Raw genomic sequence first — 14,051 nt, forward strand, 5'->3', positions numbered from 1 at the left:
GAAAAAACAAACTGAGGCTGCCAGGGTTGTGGCTAAGAATCCCAAAAACAGTTTATGGGCATATTTCACCAAGATTGGCTGCACACTCTGTTGATTAACGTTTACGGTGAGAAAAAGTAAGTGCAGCAAAATAATCAATGACATAAGATCTGATTACTCCTAGTCATCACATTAGAATCTTCTACGAGGATTGTTGGAGGGGACAATGGTTCCTTGCTACTTGTTTCCCTTGTGTGTACGGTCTCTTATATAGATACTTTCCACCAGTCTTCATTTTTAAAATTCTCTTGGCAAAGTGTCATGAATTTGTTCGTAACTAGAATGATAAGACAACATTATTATTATTGTTTTTTTTTTTTTTTGATAAGAAAAGAAAATTTATTAGGAAGTAGAGGAAAGACGAGTCACAAAGAGGAGGATGAGGCATCCTCAGAAAGCCTCCTGAAAAGCAGAGGCAAATCAGAAAAATAAAAGAGAAAATCAAAACAAGAGAGCCTCCCAATTCCTTTGAAGAATGTATAAAGAAAATCTATAATGGAATTATGATCCTTAACTTAAATCTAAGCAAAAAAGTTAACCTATCCCACAGGAAATGAGTAAAGCAATCCTTGAAAATTCTAGCATTACGCTCAAACCAAAGCACTCACTAACCAGCAAGATGACTGCCCCCTGACAAATCCTGATCTCCTTTCTCACCATATTTCCGTTCGGGTAAACAACAGAAAAAGATTAAATAGAAGCGGGAAAAACCCAAGAAAACCCAAAGGTTTTGAAGAAAAGGATGCAAGGTTCAATAAAATGAATAAAAAATTTACATATGGGTAGATCTGCAATCATATAGATTGGAAAGAAGTGCATATTGCTGGAGGAATATTTCTCATATAACATTTCCGACCATCTTGCTCCATTTTTGTAGATTGTGGTCCGAATTAATCCCTTCCAAAAATGGACTCCTTATTATACAGAGCTTTGTAGAACTCAGTGCTCTTAGCCCAATGGATATAGAGTCACGCTCCATCACTCATTTTCCAAGTTCGCATCCCCCTCCTTAACCTGCTTAATTTTTGACCTCTAATGAACTTCCTCCTTAATGATGACCTCCTTGATTTCATTGCAGAAGGACAACCTAATCAATTGACGCCTTAATATAATTTTCGGCTGCCAACTTATCAAGAATAGTTTCTCCCGCTAACTTTTTTCTTCTTTGCATCCACATCATGGAAACCTCCTTATATTACCCTTGAGTTTACCCTTCAGAAATTGAAGTTTCTTCATTATGTTTGAACCCTTCATGTCCTGCAATATCAACCTCTCTCCACCACTCTTACCTTGTTAAGAAAAGTACTGAGCAAAAGTATTGAACCAAATAACTATCCTCCAAAGAATTAGAGAAAGGGAATTGGTCAATGTGAGAATAGACTTTTCTACCACTATTAACTAAGTGAACTGAGCATGAAAGTGTAAGGTTATTGAGCTTGTAGTTTTGAATAATCATGTTAAAGCACCTCATGGTCGAAGTGGTTCAAGAACCCCTTGAATTAGTTGTTTTATGGGTGTGTCTTTCAATGGTTGGAAGAACGGGCGATAGATCTTTTTATGGAGATAGATAGGAGAAGATAGGAGAAGATGGAAACAAACAGACAACAATTGAAAAGGAAAAGTAGTTAGGGAGTGGAGGGAACAAAGGGGTGGACATTGCAACCAATAATTGATCCATGTTCGAGAGAATAATACAATAGAATGACATGGAGATCAATGACCATAAGGAGCAACAAGTAATTAGAGGATGTATGAGCATATGAAAACCAAGTGTTATTTGTTTTCAGGAGACTCAAATAGAAAATATGCAAGTTAGGATTATTCGAAATATATGGAAGATAAAGGAAGTGTGGTGGGTGGACTTACTGCCTATGGGAATAGTGGGTGGTATTTTGATTATGTGGGATGATGATAGAACTCGATATGTGGAGTACATTAGGTTGAGTCTTCTCTTTCTTGTTTGTTTGAGAATCAGAGATGTGAAGATCTTTGGGTATTAATTTGGATTTACAATAAGAGGGAAGGGACTGAGAGAGTTTTGTTGTGGAGAGATTTGGAGGAATGTGAGTAGAAATGAAGTTTTCCATGGGTAGTGGGTGAGGATTTCAATATGATGTTGAATATACATGAAAGAACGAGAACTTAGTTCTCGAGAATATACGTCGAAGAATTCAAGGATGCTACGGAGAGAGTGGAGCTTGCTGATCTAACCTTAACTGGAGGGAAGTGGAATTGGTCGAATCAAAAGACAAGTCCGGGATGTTCTCCTATTAATAAGTTTTTGGTGTCTGCCTTGTGTGAGTTCCAAGTTGCAGGCATTTGTCAGAAGTGACGGCAGAGGATAATTTTAAACACATTTCCTATTTACATTGATTCAAATGGGATAAAATGGGGTTCAGTGCCCATTTAGATTTGAAGATAAATGGCTAAATATGAATGATTTTAGTGAAGAAGTCAATGGCAAGGCTAGCTACAGGTTAGCGAATAAACTAAAGGTTGATAAAATATGCTGAAGATATTGCTAGAAAGGAAAGGTTAGAGAATGATTTGGCAGTTCGGTTACAATGGGAGGAGGTAGAATGACGACAAGTCGAGAGTTAGATGGATTAAAGATTAGCACTGTAACAAGAGGTTTTTCCATTACTAATTATCATAGAAGATGTAACTATCTGCAGACTATGGAGATTGAGGGTAAGAAGGTAAAGGGCAATGAAGATTTGAGGCTAAGGGTCAAGGAATACTTCAGTAATTTTATTATGAAGAATTTGATTAGAAACCTGTATTGGATGACATCAATTTTAATGTGCTGGACGAGGCGAGTAGGGAGTATGTTGAAAGAGAATTCTCAGCAGAAGAAATTTATGAGGCTCTCAAGCAACGCAGGACAGATAAAGTTCTAGGACTCGATGGTTTTAATATGGGATTCTTAGGGAAATTTTGGTATTTGGTCAAGGATGATGTAGGAGAGCTTTTCAAGGAAGTCTATGAGGTGTGAACTCTTGTGAAGTCTATACTCACTAGAAGGGACTTTGGATGATCAACTTTGAATCTCTTCTCTTGTCCTATATTTCCTTCTCATATAAGTTATAGGTGAGACCTTGAATCTTACCTTGCTCCTTTTGTTTCAGCTAACATTAACCCCAGACTCTCTATTAGAGCATTGAGATTGTCAGAATCAAAGTTAATAATAATTGGCTTAAAAGCAATGTTTTTCTTTTCGGTATCTTTTCTACTAAAGCATCATTACTGCCTAAAATTTCTGTACATAAGAAATTGGAAGCCAATTGTTCTGTCCCACTTCCAACCACTTGAAACAAAATCGACAGGGAGATTAGAGAAATTGAATCCAGGGCATTGTTGGAATTAGGGAATAACATGATAGGATCGGGGGTAGATGAAGAGGAAGGTATAATCCCCTTTTTTAGGTGCGGGGATCCTGACTTGAAGAGTGAGCAGAACAGTCAACAATACCTTGTTGGTTCGAGCAGGCTATCTCCACGTCATGTTCTGCTTCAGAAAAAGCTTGCTTCTGTTTCAAGACCTCATCCAAGTAACTCACTATTTCTTCTTGCTACCTTCTAATTATCTCGTCCAGCTCATCATAGTCAGTTTCTATATTCAACTCTGTGAAGTAACTTGCTTGATCTAATTTCAACAAATCAAGTGACGATATTGTGGAGATGGGATCTACATCACTTTTTTTTATCTTCCATAGCTTCGTCTTCCACCTCTACTTTCACTCTGTTCTTCTCATCTACATCGGTGCCAGGCAGTGGCTCCTTGGAGTAAACATCTGAAATCCTTTCGTTCAGTGGTATACTTGTCCACTGTTCTTCTCAGTGTTTCCTCCTTAACCCTATGCAGTCCCTTCCCTGCACTGTCTCTTTTTCCATATGCTGGCTCTGTTTCCACACTCCCCTAATGGAAACAGCAAAGTTGATTGATTTCACGTTTTTGGAGCAGCAGGAACAATCTGAAATCCTAGAGCAGATCCTAAAACTGAAACGTTGATGCCTGTTGGCCCTTGATTTTGTGAATCCAATGCCGATTTTGTCTCAAAGTGTCATCAGGCTGCTCATTGGGTTCCCAAGTAGATATTGAGGCCTTAAGAATCTATGGGCTGATAACTCTTTAGCAGAAGAGCATTGCGGGCTCCTTTGGTGTGAAGCAGTTTCCACGCAAAACACATATCTCCAGCTTTTGTATAGTTGTCAATTACAATTTGATCATTTAATGCCTTCAAATTATCAGACTGCTCTCTATCCTCCAGAAAATCCTCAGTTCCTTTGATTTTTGGCTTGCCATGATCTTCATGATTCCTGTCAATTCAAATAGAGGGGAAAAGTGACATTTAGAAATGTACTCCGCCACTAACCTTTTTCATCTCCGCTGCTCGCCTCTGTAATAATCAGTTTCTGTGAATTCGATCCACCTGCTATCTCTCTTCATATCTTCTTGTCTTCATTCAAATTCTCCGCCATCATGTCCAAGGCTCAGCCATCCTTGACTTGCCCTTCTGTGTGGAATGATAATTGTTTTTCTTGTACTATTACTAAAATATTCAGAGACTTTCAAGTAATTCCTGTCTAGAATTCTCAGGCTTCTCACCAATTAAATGTTTATCACTCTCCACCCATCATGATTTTATACCCAAACTGCCTTGCACATTCTGTGATACTGGAGAGAAAAATGTTCAGCACCTTACAAAATATTAAAATGCTCCGCTTTGTTGTAATTCTACTATGACCTCCCGTAGTGCTCCCATGCTCAATCTATTAATTAATTTGGATAATGGGAAATCTAAAATATTGCTGAAAGAAACATACCCCATAACTTTTTTTTTTGAACTCCCATCCATTGGAATAAACAAAAATATTTCCATTGTATTGTTCTTATTGGAAATATCAGATTTGATGTCCTAACTAACCCTCTTGACTATCTTTGCTTGTTTTTTCCTTTTTTTAACCTTTCGCTTCTTATAGTCCTTTTTAGTGCCTTAAGCCCTCAGGTGTTTATACATGTAAGCCCATTCTAGTCTCTCACCTAGTACCCTAATACCATATCAATGCTTTGTCCCATAGTTTTTGGAAGGTGAAAGTTCTCTTAGATTAATGTTTTTGTATGAATGGCTGTTTTAAATACGATTACTTTTATATAGGAAAGAGCAGAGTATCTTAGTGGAGCATAAGATATCATTATAAACAGTGAGAACCGGAAAGTAGGAAATATTGAAAAGAAGGATTAAGTTGGGGACCTTGGAGGGCTTCTTTTCTTGATATTTCTTTGACTTTCTTTTCATAGTTCAAAGAGTAATAGCCACCTCCTTTTCCATTGTCCTGTGGTGTAGAAGATTTGGGAGAGATTGTTTTTTTTTAATTGGGGTTTTATAGAGTACTACTCTGTGGAATTGGGAGGATCTAGGAGCTTAAGGTATTGGGAGAAGGACCATTTTCATCAGCTTGTTGGTCATTTTCTTGGAATGGAATGCTCAAATTTTAAGCATCAGTTCAACTGCCTCACTTGGTTTTGTGATAGTCATCTTTTTTGCTTCTTTTTTGGCTAAAGACCATGGTTTCTTTCAGGGGAAGCCTCTATGTACTTTGCAGAGGGTTGAGGCTGCATGTTTCGTTGGCTTTTCAGTATCTTATCTTTTAATGTTTGGTTTTGTTTTTTTGCTTGAAGGATATCTTTGCTTCTTTCTCTTTTATGACAACTCTTTATCTCTTTGTAAATATCTGCTTTCATATGAAAAAGGAAAAAGTAATTATTTTTTCAGATAGTCCTCAATATTAGGATCCTTCCATTTTTGTATATTCACTTTCTTCCTTGATATGGAGGGGGAATTTTTCTTTAATGTGAATATTGTCCGATGGGTAAATCATTCAAATGCAGAACGCGCTAAAGTTATCCCAGATACAGAAGAACTTCCTGGACATAAAGGAGAACTTTCGAGGTCTCCTACTGAACTGAAAAGTGGTGATTGGGCTCTCATAGTAATTCCGTGGATTGGGGGCAGAATTATTTCAATGGTGCACCAGCCTTCAGGTAATGCATGTGAACTGGGTTAACATATTTTCATAGCCAAAATAGTTAAGACTGCATATATACTTTTCCTTCGGTGAAGCTTCCGGATTTTTAGATCATTAAGTTTTTCTCATTGGAGCTAAATCTAAAATTTATATAATTTTCCTGTAAAGGGCCAAGAACTTCTACTTCAAGGCATTTTGAGTTTGTAAATATTTCTTGACTTCCACAATGTTTTTTTACAATGTTTCTAAAGATAATTCTTGGTGTTATTTATGGCTTGCTGTATATAAGGGGAATACATTGCATCTGTACCATATATTCATCCTATTTACATACATTTTACCTATTATATAGTTTATTGCACATATACTAGATATAAATACACTATATTTATGTGTCATATTTGTGCTATATATGTTTGCAATATATATACACACTGCACACTGTATATTCTCTTTATATGCTGCATATATATTTATATATATTGTGTGGATATGTAGTATAACTACATTATATATTTATATGTGAGATATATATATATATATATATAGTGTATATACACTTCAAATATGCATATTTTAGATAGGCATTGTATATATAACTCTTTGTACATAGTGCAATATATGCACACTGTACTGCTTCCAGAGGAAATCAAAGTATGTACTATTATATTATATCTGCAGTATACATTGAATTTATATTGTATATGTCTTTTGTATATATATCATATGTACGTACACCATATATACGTACACCATATATATACACTATATATATCATAATATGCTATGTATATAACACATATTGCGCATATATATATAAAATATATAGTTTATCTAACATGTAATGTGTGTATGCATTATATGTTTACTATATATGCTGCTTATATGTGTTGGGTGGATATGCCGTATATATCCACCATATGGCTAGTGGATTAGATAAGTGTATATGCACTATGTGCACTCTATTTACCTTTTGTGTGTGTATATGCAGTATATGGTATATATATAATATATATGTGCACGTATATAAATAGAAATAAGTTTTGTGTTTTAGGTCTAATTACTCTAAAAGATGGTAATTTAATCTTTTTATTGACAAAACTTACATCATTTCTTTCCATTTGACCCAAGCTTGGAGTGATAATATCTTTAAATGAGTGGGGGATTGGAGGGGTAATTAATTTTCCTCCACTTCCCTCCCCATTAACTTCTAAATAAGGGGAAGAAGATTTGTTTTCATTTCTTTTTCCACCATTTAAATAGATTTTATTTTTTAATTATATTTAACTCATTTATTTTTAAATATCATATATAGTGAGAGTTTATCTTTTAAAAGATTTGATTTATGTTTATCTTTTAAATAATTATAAATTATTTTTAGAAAATTTGATTTAAGTATAATTTTATTTAAAAACACTTTAAATTATTAATTTTTGAGTTGGTGAAATTAATGAAAATTTAATTTTTTTTCACCTAAAAAAAAACAAGCGGTATCAAAACTTTGTTTAATCATGGGTCTGTGAAACTTCATCTTCTATTTTTACAGGGAAAAATATCAATTATGGATTTTGAAAATATAAATATATCTACAATCTTGTTCAAGAAAAAGAATCTCTTTTTTGAAAATTAAAGAGAAGTGTTTCAAGAGATTTTGATGAAAAGTACATCAATAATTGGATGTTGGTAAGAAATGTATCAACAATTGAAGAAAATTCTTCCAAATATGAAATAAGACATATTGGAAAGAGGTGCTCCAACAAGACAAATTTGGTGATTATAATTTTTATATTAAGGAAGAGTGTTGAAGATTAATGTAAAAATTACAATTTATTTTATTTATTAATTTGAATTCAAATTGAGTTTATCTTTTAATTGGATTTACCCCATGTTTATTTTTTAAATATCATGTAATTAGTGAAAGTTTATCTATTCGAAAATTTGATTTATATTTATCTTTTAGATAATGGTAGATTATTTTAGTAAATTTGATTTAAATGTAAAATTATTTAAAAACACTTTAAGTTGTTAATTTTTGATTTAGTAAAACTAATAAAAATTTAAGTTTTTATCACCTGAGAAAACCCAACAAAATTTATTGTGGCACCTCTAGTAAGAATGGAAAAGCTACGAATAATATTTATATGGTAAACAGACTATAAATGTATGGAATTTAGAGAGGCAGACGAAATTTCTTTGTGTATTATGAAAGATCATATAAATGAGTTCATATAACTGTTACAAAGAAAAAAACAGGACACTAATAATAAAAAACTAAATCAAATCAAGTCTCTATATGGGTATAATTCCTTAATCAGTATCAGATATTTTTAGAAAGATTAATTTTAAAAATTGACATAGAAGATTGAAGTATTTCCCTTTAAGCTGGTAAATATTCATCTTTAATTCCCAGCTTGGTGATAAATGTTGGTAAATGCGTATATCTATTATGGGCTCATTCTTTGTCTGATTTGCAGGAACGCAATGGCTTCATAGCAGGATAGAGATTAATGGGTATGAAGAATATAGTGGTACTGAATACCGGTCTGCTGGATGTTCAGAGGAATACAATGTCCTTGAGTGCGTTTTTCGAAACTCAACTCTTCTGTAACTGGTTTCCTGTCAAAGAAAGATTCTAAATTAAGAATAGAGGTTACAATTTTAGGAGTGCAACTTTCCAATGCATTTTCATGGGTGAAAAGTGCATGGCTTTTTAGTAATAGTCCTTACATCTTTGCATTAAAAAGAAAAATAAGAAAATAAAATATTCTGAGTTTTCAAGGTGAATTACTTTTTACAATTGTTAATGGAAGGATGTATTATCAAAAAATGAAAAAGATGGAGTACCTAAAGAATATGGATCTCTAGACAAAATATACCTGTTAGAAAATAGAATATCTATTAGTAAATAATAAGATACGTGTCATGTAGTCTTTTTTTGTAATTATGTAAGATAAATGCTCGTTTATTATACTCTTAAATTTTTAAAAGTAATACTATTTTAGTTATAATTTCATATAATTACTTCAAATATTGTATAAGGTATGATTGAGTCTTTTTATTTATAATTATGCTAGAAGTTGTCTATCAAAGTAACCATCCGATGTAGGATGCACTTGCTCCATTGTCAATGGCATTAGTCATAAATACACTTCCCAAGCACTGAAATACTAGTGTGAAACTTAAAGTTGCTTATTGCGTTTGTAAGCTAACTGAAATAACTGCCTTGAATTCCTTATGATTATGTAGAAATGAAGAAAGTTTTTAATTGACTTTTATGTTTAAGATATTAGCTAAGAGAACATAGGCAATCACATGTCAAAGAGATCTTTGATTATGAAGTATTAAACATAGAAATGTTTAGAGACATCCAACAATATGTATATTTACAATAGAACTATGTTCCCTCATATAAGGAAGCAAATATGAATCTTATTTTACAAGAAAGTGATTATATCTTTGGAGAGTTGCTCACGCCACTCTAATACAATGTTTAATAAAAAAAAGTTCGAATAATTGCTCATGGGGCTAGTAAAGGAAATTTTTAAAGTTGTTCTGCTAAGCTTAAACCATCTTTGATGTAGAGGATAAAATCTTTCTGATGTGGCCTTGCATGACCAAAGTGATATAGTGACCCCGGTACGTTAATATCACTTATTATTGAACAAATTGATGTCATTATCGTTGACAACTCAACTAATGGGAGCAAGTTAATAAATGATATTGCCGATGAGATCACCATTGGCTATCAATATAGTGAGAGTGACTTAATAGATGAGATAACCAAGGAGATTGTAAAGGATGTTGTAATTCATATTGAACAAGTCGAATATAGTGATGGATCTTTCAATTTAGTAGTTAGTTGCTACGCTATTCTAGTTGAGGATGATGATATTCTATATGATCTGAAAGGGAAAGAGTCTCCAGCTAAAGTGTATAAATTTTTGGAGAAATTATTCACTTTATTTTCTCATAAATTTGTGACATTACAAACAAGATATTTATACATAATTTCTATTTATGAATAAGGAAAATTACATTAATGTAGGGATTTTAATTGATTCTACTAATTAATTACATTTTTATAGAAAAAATTGTAGAAATGATTATAAAGGAACAAATATCTCGATTAAAGGGCAATAGAATATTCTAATCAACACTCCCCATCAAGTTAGTACAAAAATATTACACATACCCAACTTATAAAATAAGTTATTAAAAGATTTGTTATAAAATCTTTTAGCAAAAGTATCTGCTATTTGTCCACTAGAAGGCAAATGATACAGGTATAAGAAGCTTCCTCAACCAGTTTCTCTTTTATTAAGTGTAAAAACATCGGAAATTCATAATGTAATGTTTATTAAAAATATCAAATGCGGAAGCGAAGTCAAAAATTCGATTAACATCCCTTACACTAAAACCAAAAACGTGCTCACAATATAAAAGATCAAATTACCTAAAGGAGAAACTTGAAAGTAAAAGCTACAAATATGGCTATGAAGTCTTTAGGCGTCCCCTTCGTCGTCCTCCTGCGGAACTAGCTCGGGAACAAGATCTTCCTGATCTGAAATGATTAAATAAGGAATGAGTTACACTAGCCCAGTAAAGACATCACGATATCTCACCGTCACGGAGGTAAAGGTGGGTAGAAAACACAAAAAGACCAATGGAACATAATTTACAACAAAATCTTTTATCAATAATAAAACCTTTACCATTCACTTACCCGGTGAAATTCATAAGACAATATACGAAAACAATAACATCATTATCATCATGAAATCATATATAAACTGTATAACGTAATACTTATCAAGCCTTTCGAAATTCAATTGTTACACAATATATTTTCCTCATTTACCAGCCCACTAATATCCATGGGGATCCATAGGGGTCCCGCTACCTGTTAACCCTTAACACTTGAAATCGTATTCCAGGACCGTCCCCATACCCCGTCCGGTATGGGCGCCAAAACTATAAACCTCATTACCCCGTCCGATATGAGGGTGAAACGGGCCGTCCCCATACCCCGTCCGGTATGGGCGCCAAAACACATAAGATCTCCATACCCCGTCCGGTATGGGAGACCACAATCCCAGTAGGGTTCCCTACGGACCCGGTCCGTCCACCATCTCCCAGGATATCTAGTCAGACTGACCACATTATACAATTACCCATTTACATAATCTATCATTCTCTTTTTCCTCAGTCAGCATCATCAATCACATACAAACAAGCAAAACGGTAATTTATGCCAAACAGACAACATACAGCATCAATATCCCAGTCATTCAATCTATAATCAATAAAACAGTAAAATATGCACACGAAACTATAAAATTAAAACATCAAGTCTCATACTGCATTTAAAACTGTAAACAGGCCAAATAACAGTTAACCGACAAACACACTAGACTCGGGCTCCATTAGCGACCTTAAGCAATTTCACACATTCGTTGATTCATGAAATACCGTTTTATCATTTATTGAACTTTAAGACCGTGATAACAAATAGGGTGAGGGGTCCTTACACATTTCGGGGTCCAAATACGGCTTCACAGTGCGCCTACAGGCTGTCCCTAATTTTTCCTGAATTTTTTCGGGGAACTGAAACGCACTACTGGTACCTGCACGTGTTCCAAAAAATCCCAAATTAGGCCCAGGGTCCCTTTCGGCCAATATCGCAACTCCGGCACGGCGGCTCCGCCGTGCTCTGGCGACGGCGCCGCCGCTTGCGGCGGCGGTTCATCTCGGGTTAGCAGTTTTCGGCCGAATTCGGCCACACTCGCATTGGTTCCTGCGATAAAACAACCCTACGGCCATCGGGGGCCGAAAATTTACGGAAAACCGAAGCTTACCGGCGGCGGTGCTCTCGGGTGCTGTGGCTCTCCGGTGAAGTTCGTGTTTTGGTGATTCGGCTCCGATCAACCTGTAGAGAAAAGAATGGTGATCACGGTGATATAAAAATTGCATTAAACGGAGGCTGGGAAGGGCCTCATCGGAGGCAAAAACCGAGGAGGGGCGCGGCGGCGCCACTGGCTTTCGGCCGTGTTTTCCAGCCGTTTGGCCGGGATTTTGGCTCCGATTTGGTCACTGGGGAAATCAGCGTGGAAAAACGAGTCGGGAGTATGAAATTTACCTCGATCGGCGGTTGGAAATCTCCCCGGTGCGGCGGCGGGTGGCGGCGGCCGGCTCTGGTTCGTCTTCTCCGGCGAGGGCAGGCGGCTAGGGTTTTGTGGTCTGGTGTGGGGGTTCTATTTATACCATTTTGCCCTTTTGATCTTAGCCGTCCATTTTGATTTAATTTGGGCCGTCCGTTTTTGATTAAATCTGGGCCGTCCGATCGCGCCACGCGGATCGCCAACGTGGCCCGTCCCCGGTTGACGTGGTTTTGCCACGTGGCAGGTCCTGGTTGGCCAGGACTGCTGACTAGGTCTGCTGACGTGGCTGCTGACGTGGCGCGCGCGTTTTTTTTTTTTTTTTTTTTTTTTTTTTTTTTTTTCCTTCAATTTCCCGAGCGCTACATTAAGTGTCAATTAACCTCACTGTGCTTTGTTCGGTCATATTGAACTGAATTATGAGTTATGCTAATGACTGCTTTTTAATCACAGAGTAAGAATAAACTCTTGTCTTTAAACAATTTTAGATCTTTTATTAACTTTTGTAATTATGCTAATTCACATAATTCTTGGTTCATAGCTCTATATTCTGTTTCAATACTGAAACAAGCAACTACATTTTTCTTTTTACTTTTTCAAGTAAGTAGGTTGCCTCCTACGAGTGTGCAATGACCAGTAGTTGACCTTCTATCATCTAAAGATCTAGTCCAATCAATATGTATAAATGTTTCTATATTACAGTGACCATTTTTGGAGAATAACAAATCTCTTCTTGGTGCAGATTTTAAATATCGCAATATGCAAAAAAGATATGTAAATGAGGTTTGTGAGGATCATGCATGTACTAAGTCAGTAGGCTAACTGCATATGGTATATTAAGTTTAGTATGTGAGAGATAAATGAGTCTTCCAATCAATTTATGATATCTCCTCAAATCTACTGATGTACCAATTTCTACTTGTAGTTTGTGATTGTTTTCAATAGGAAACTTTGCTGGCTTGTAGCCCATCATACTGGTCTTTTCTAATAAATTTAAAATATATTTTATTTGAGAAATGAAATTTTTTTTATTAAATCTGACAACTTCAATTCTCAAAAAATACTTTAGTTTTCCTAAATTATTTATTTCAAACTCTTGAGTAACAACTTCGTTCAACCGAGCTATTTTCCTTGTATCATCTTCAGTCACAATAATATTATTTACATAAAAAATGAGAAGAGTAATCTTATCCTTATAATGTTTGATAAACAGAGTATGATCAACGTTACTTTGTTGATATTCAAAAGAAATCATAACTCTTTTAAATCTTTTAAACCATGCTCTTTGAGACTATTTCAACCTGTATAAGACATTCTTTAATTTACAAATCTTTTCTTGTGTTATTTTATCTTCAAATTCAGGAAAAATCTTCATGTATATCTCTTCTTTTAAGTTTCCATGAAGGAAAACATTTTTCAAATCAAACTATTGTACGTCTCAATCAAAATTGGTTGCACATGATAACAATATTCTGATTGTATTTATCTTTGCGACAGGTGTGGATATTTCCTGATAGTCTACTCCATAATTCTGAGTAAATCCTTTAGCCACCAATTTAGTTTTGTACTTTTCAATCGACCCGTTTGTTTTGTGTTTCAAAGTAAATACCCATTTGCAACCAACCATCTTTTTTCCTAGTGGAGGTGACACTAGCTCTTAGGTTCAACTCTTTGCCAAAGGTTTTATTTCTTCAATCATGACTTCCTTCTATTTGGGGTTTGGTAAAACTTCTCTTCAATCCTGTGGAATAAATACAGAAGAAACAGATAAATAAAAACTTTATAGGAGAGAGATAGAGAGTCATAAAAAACAAAATTAGACATAAGA

General features: G+C 34.9%; 1 protein-coding gene across 7 annotated transcripts in view; it reads left to right on the forward strand.

Annotated features, from left to right (window-relative positions):
- The window catches only part of HGL1 (heteroglycan glucosidase 1), a 106,519-nt gene that overhangs the window by 49,060 nt on the left and 43,408 nt on the right, over window positions 1-14,051 (forward strand). For all 7 annotated transcript variants that reach the window (XR_015817906.1, XM_088216203.1, XM_088216201.1 and 4 more), the window contains 2 exons: window positions 5,932-6,084; window positions 8,543-8,645. Coding sequence is in view for 6 of the 7 variants with exons in the window: in XM_088216203.1 (XP_088072329.1) it covers window positions 5,932-6,084; window positions 8,543-8,645 (256 nt within the window). In the remaining variant the exon portion in view is untranslated. The remainder of the gene's footprint in view (window positions 1-5,931; window positions 6,085-8,542; window positions 8,646-14,051) is intronic.

This window comes from Carica papaya, chromosome 3 (genome assembly GCF_054855325.1).
Source record: "Carica papaya isolate Zhongbai chromosome 3, ASM5485532v1, whole genome shotgun sequence".
NCBI lineage: Eukaryota > Viridiplantae > Streptophyta > Magnoliopsida > Brassicales > Caricaceae > Carica > Carica papaya.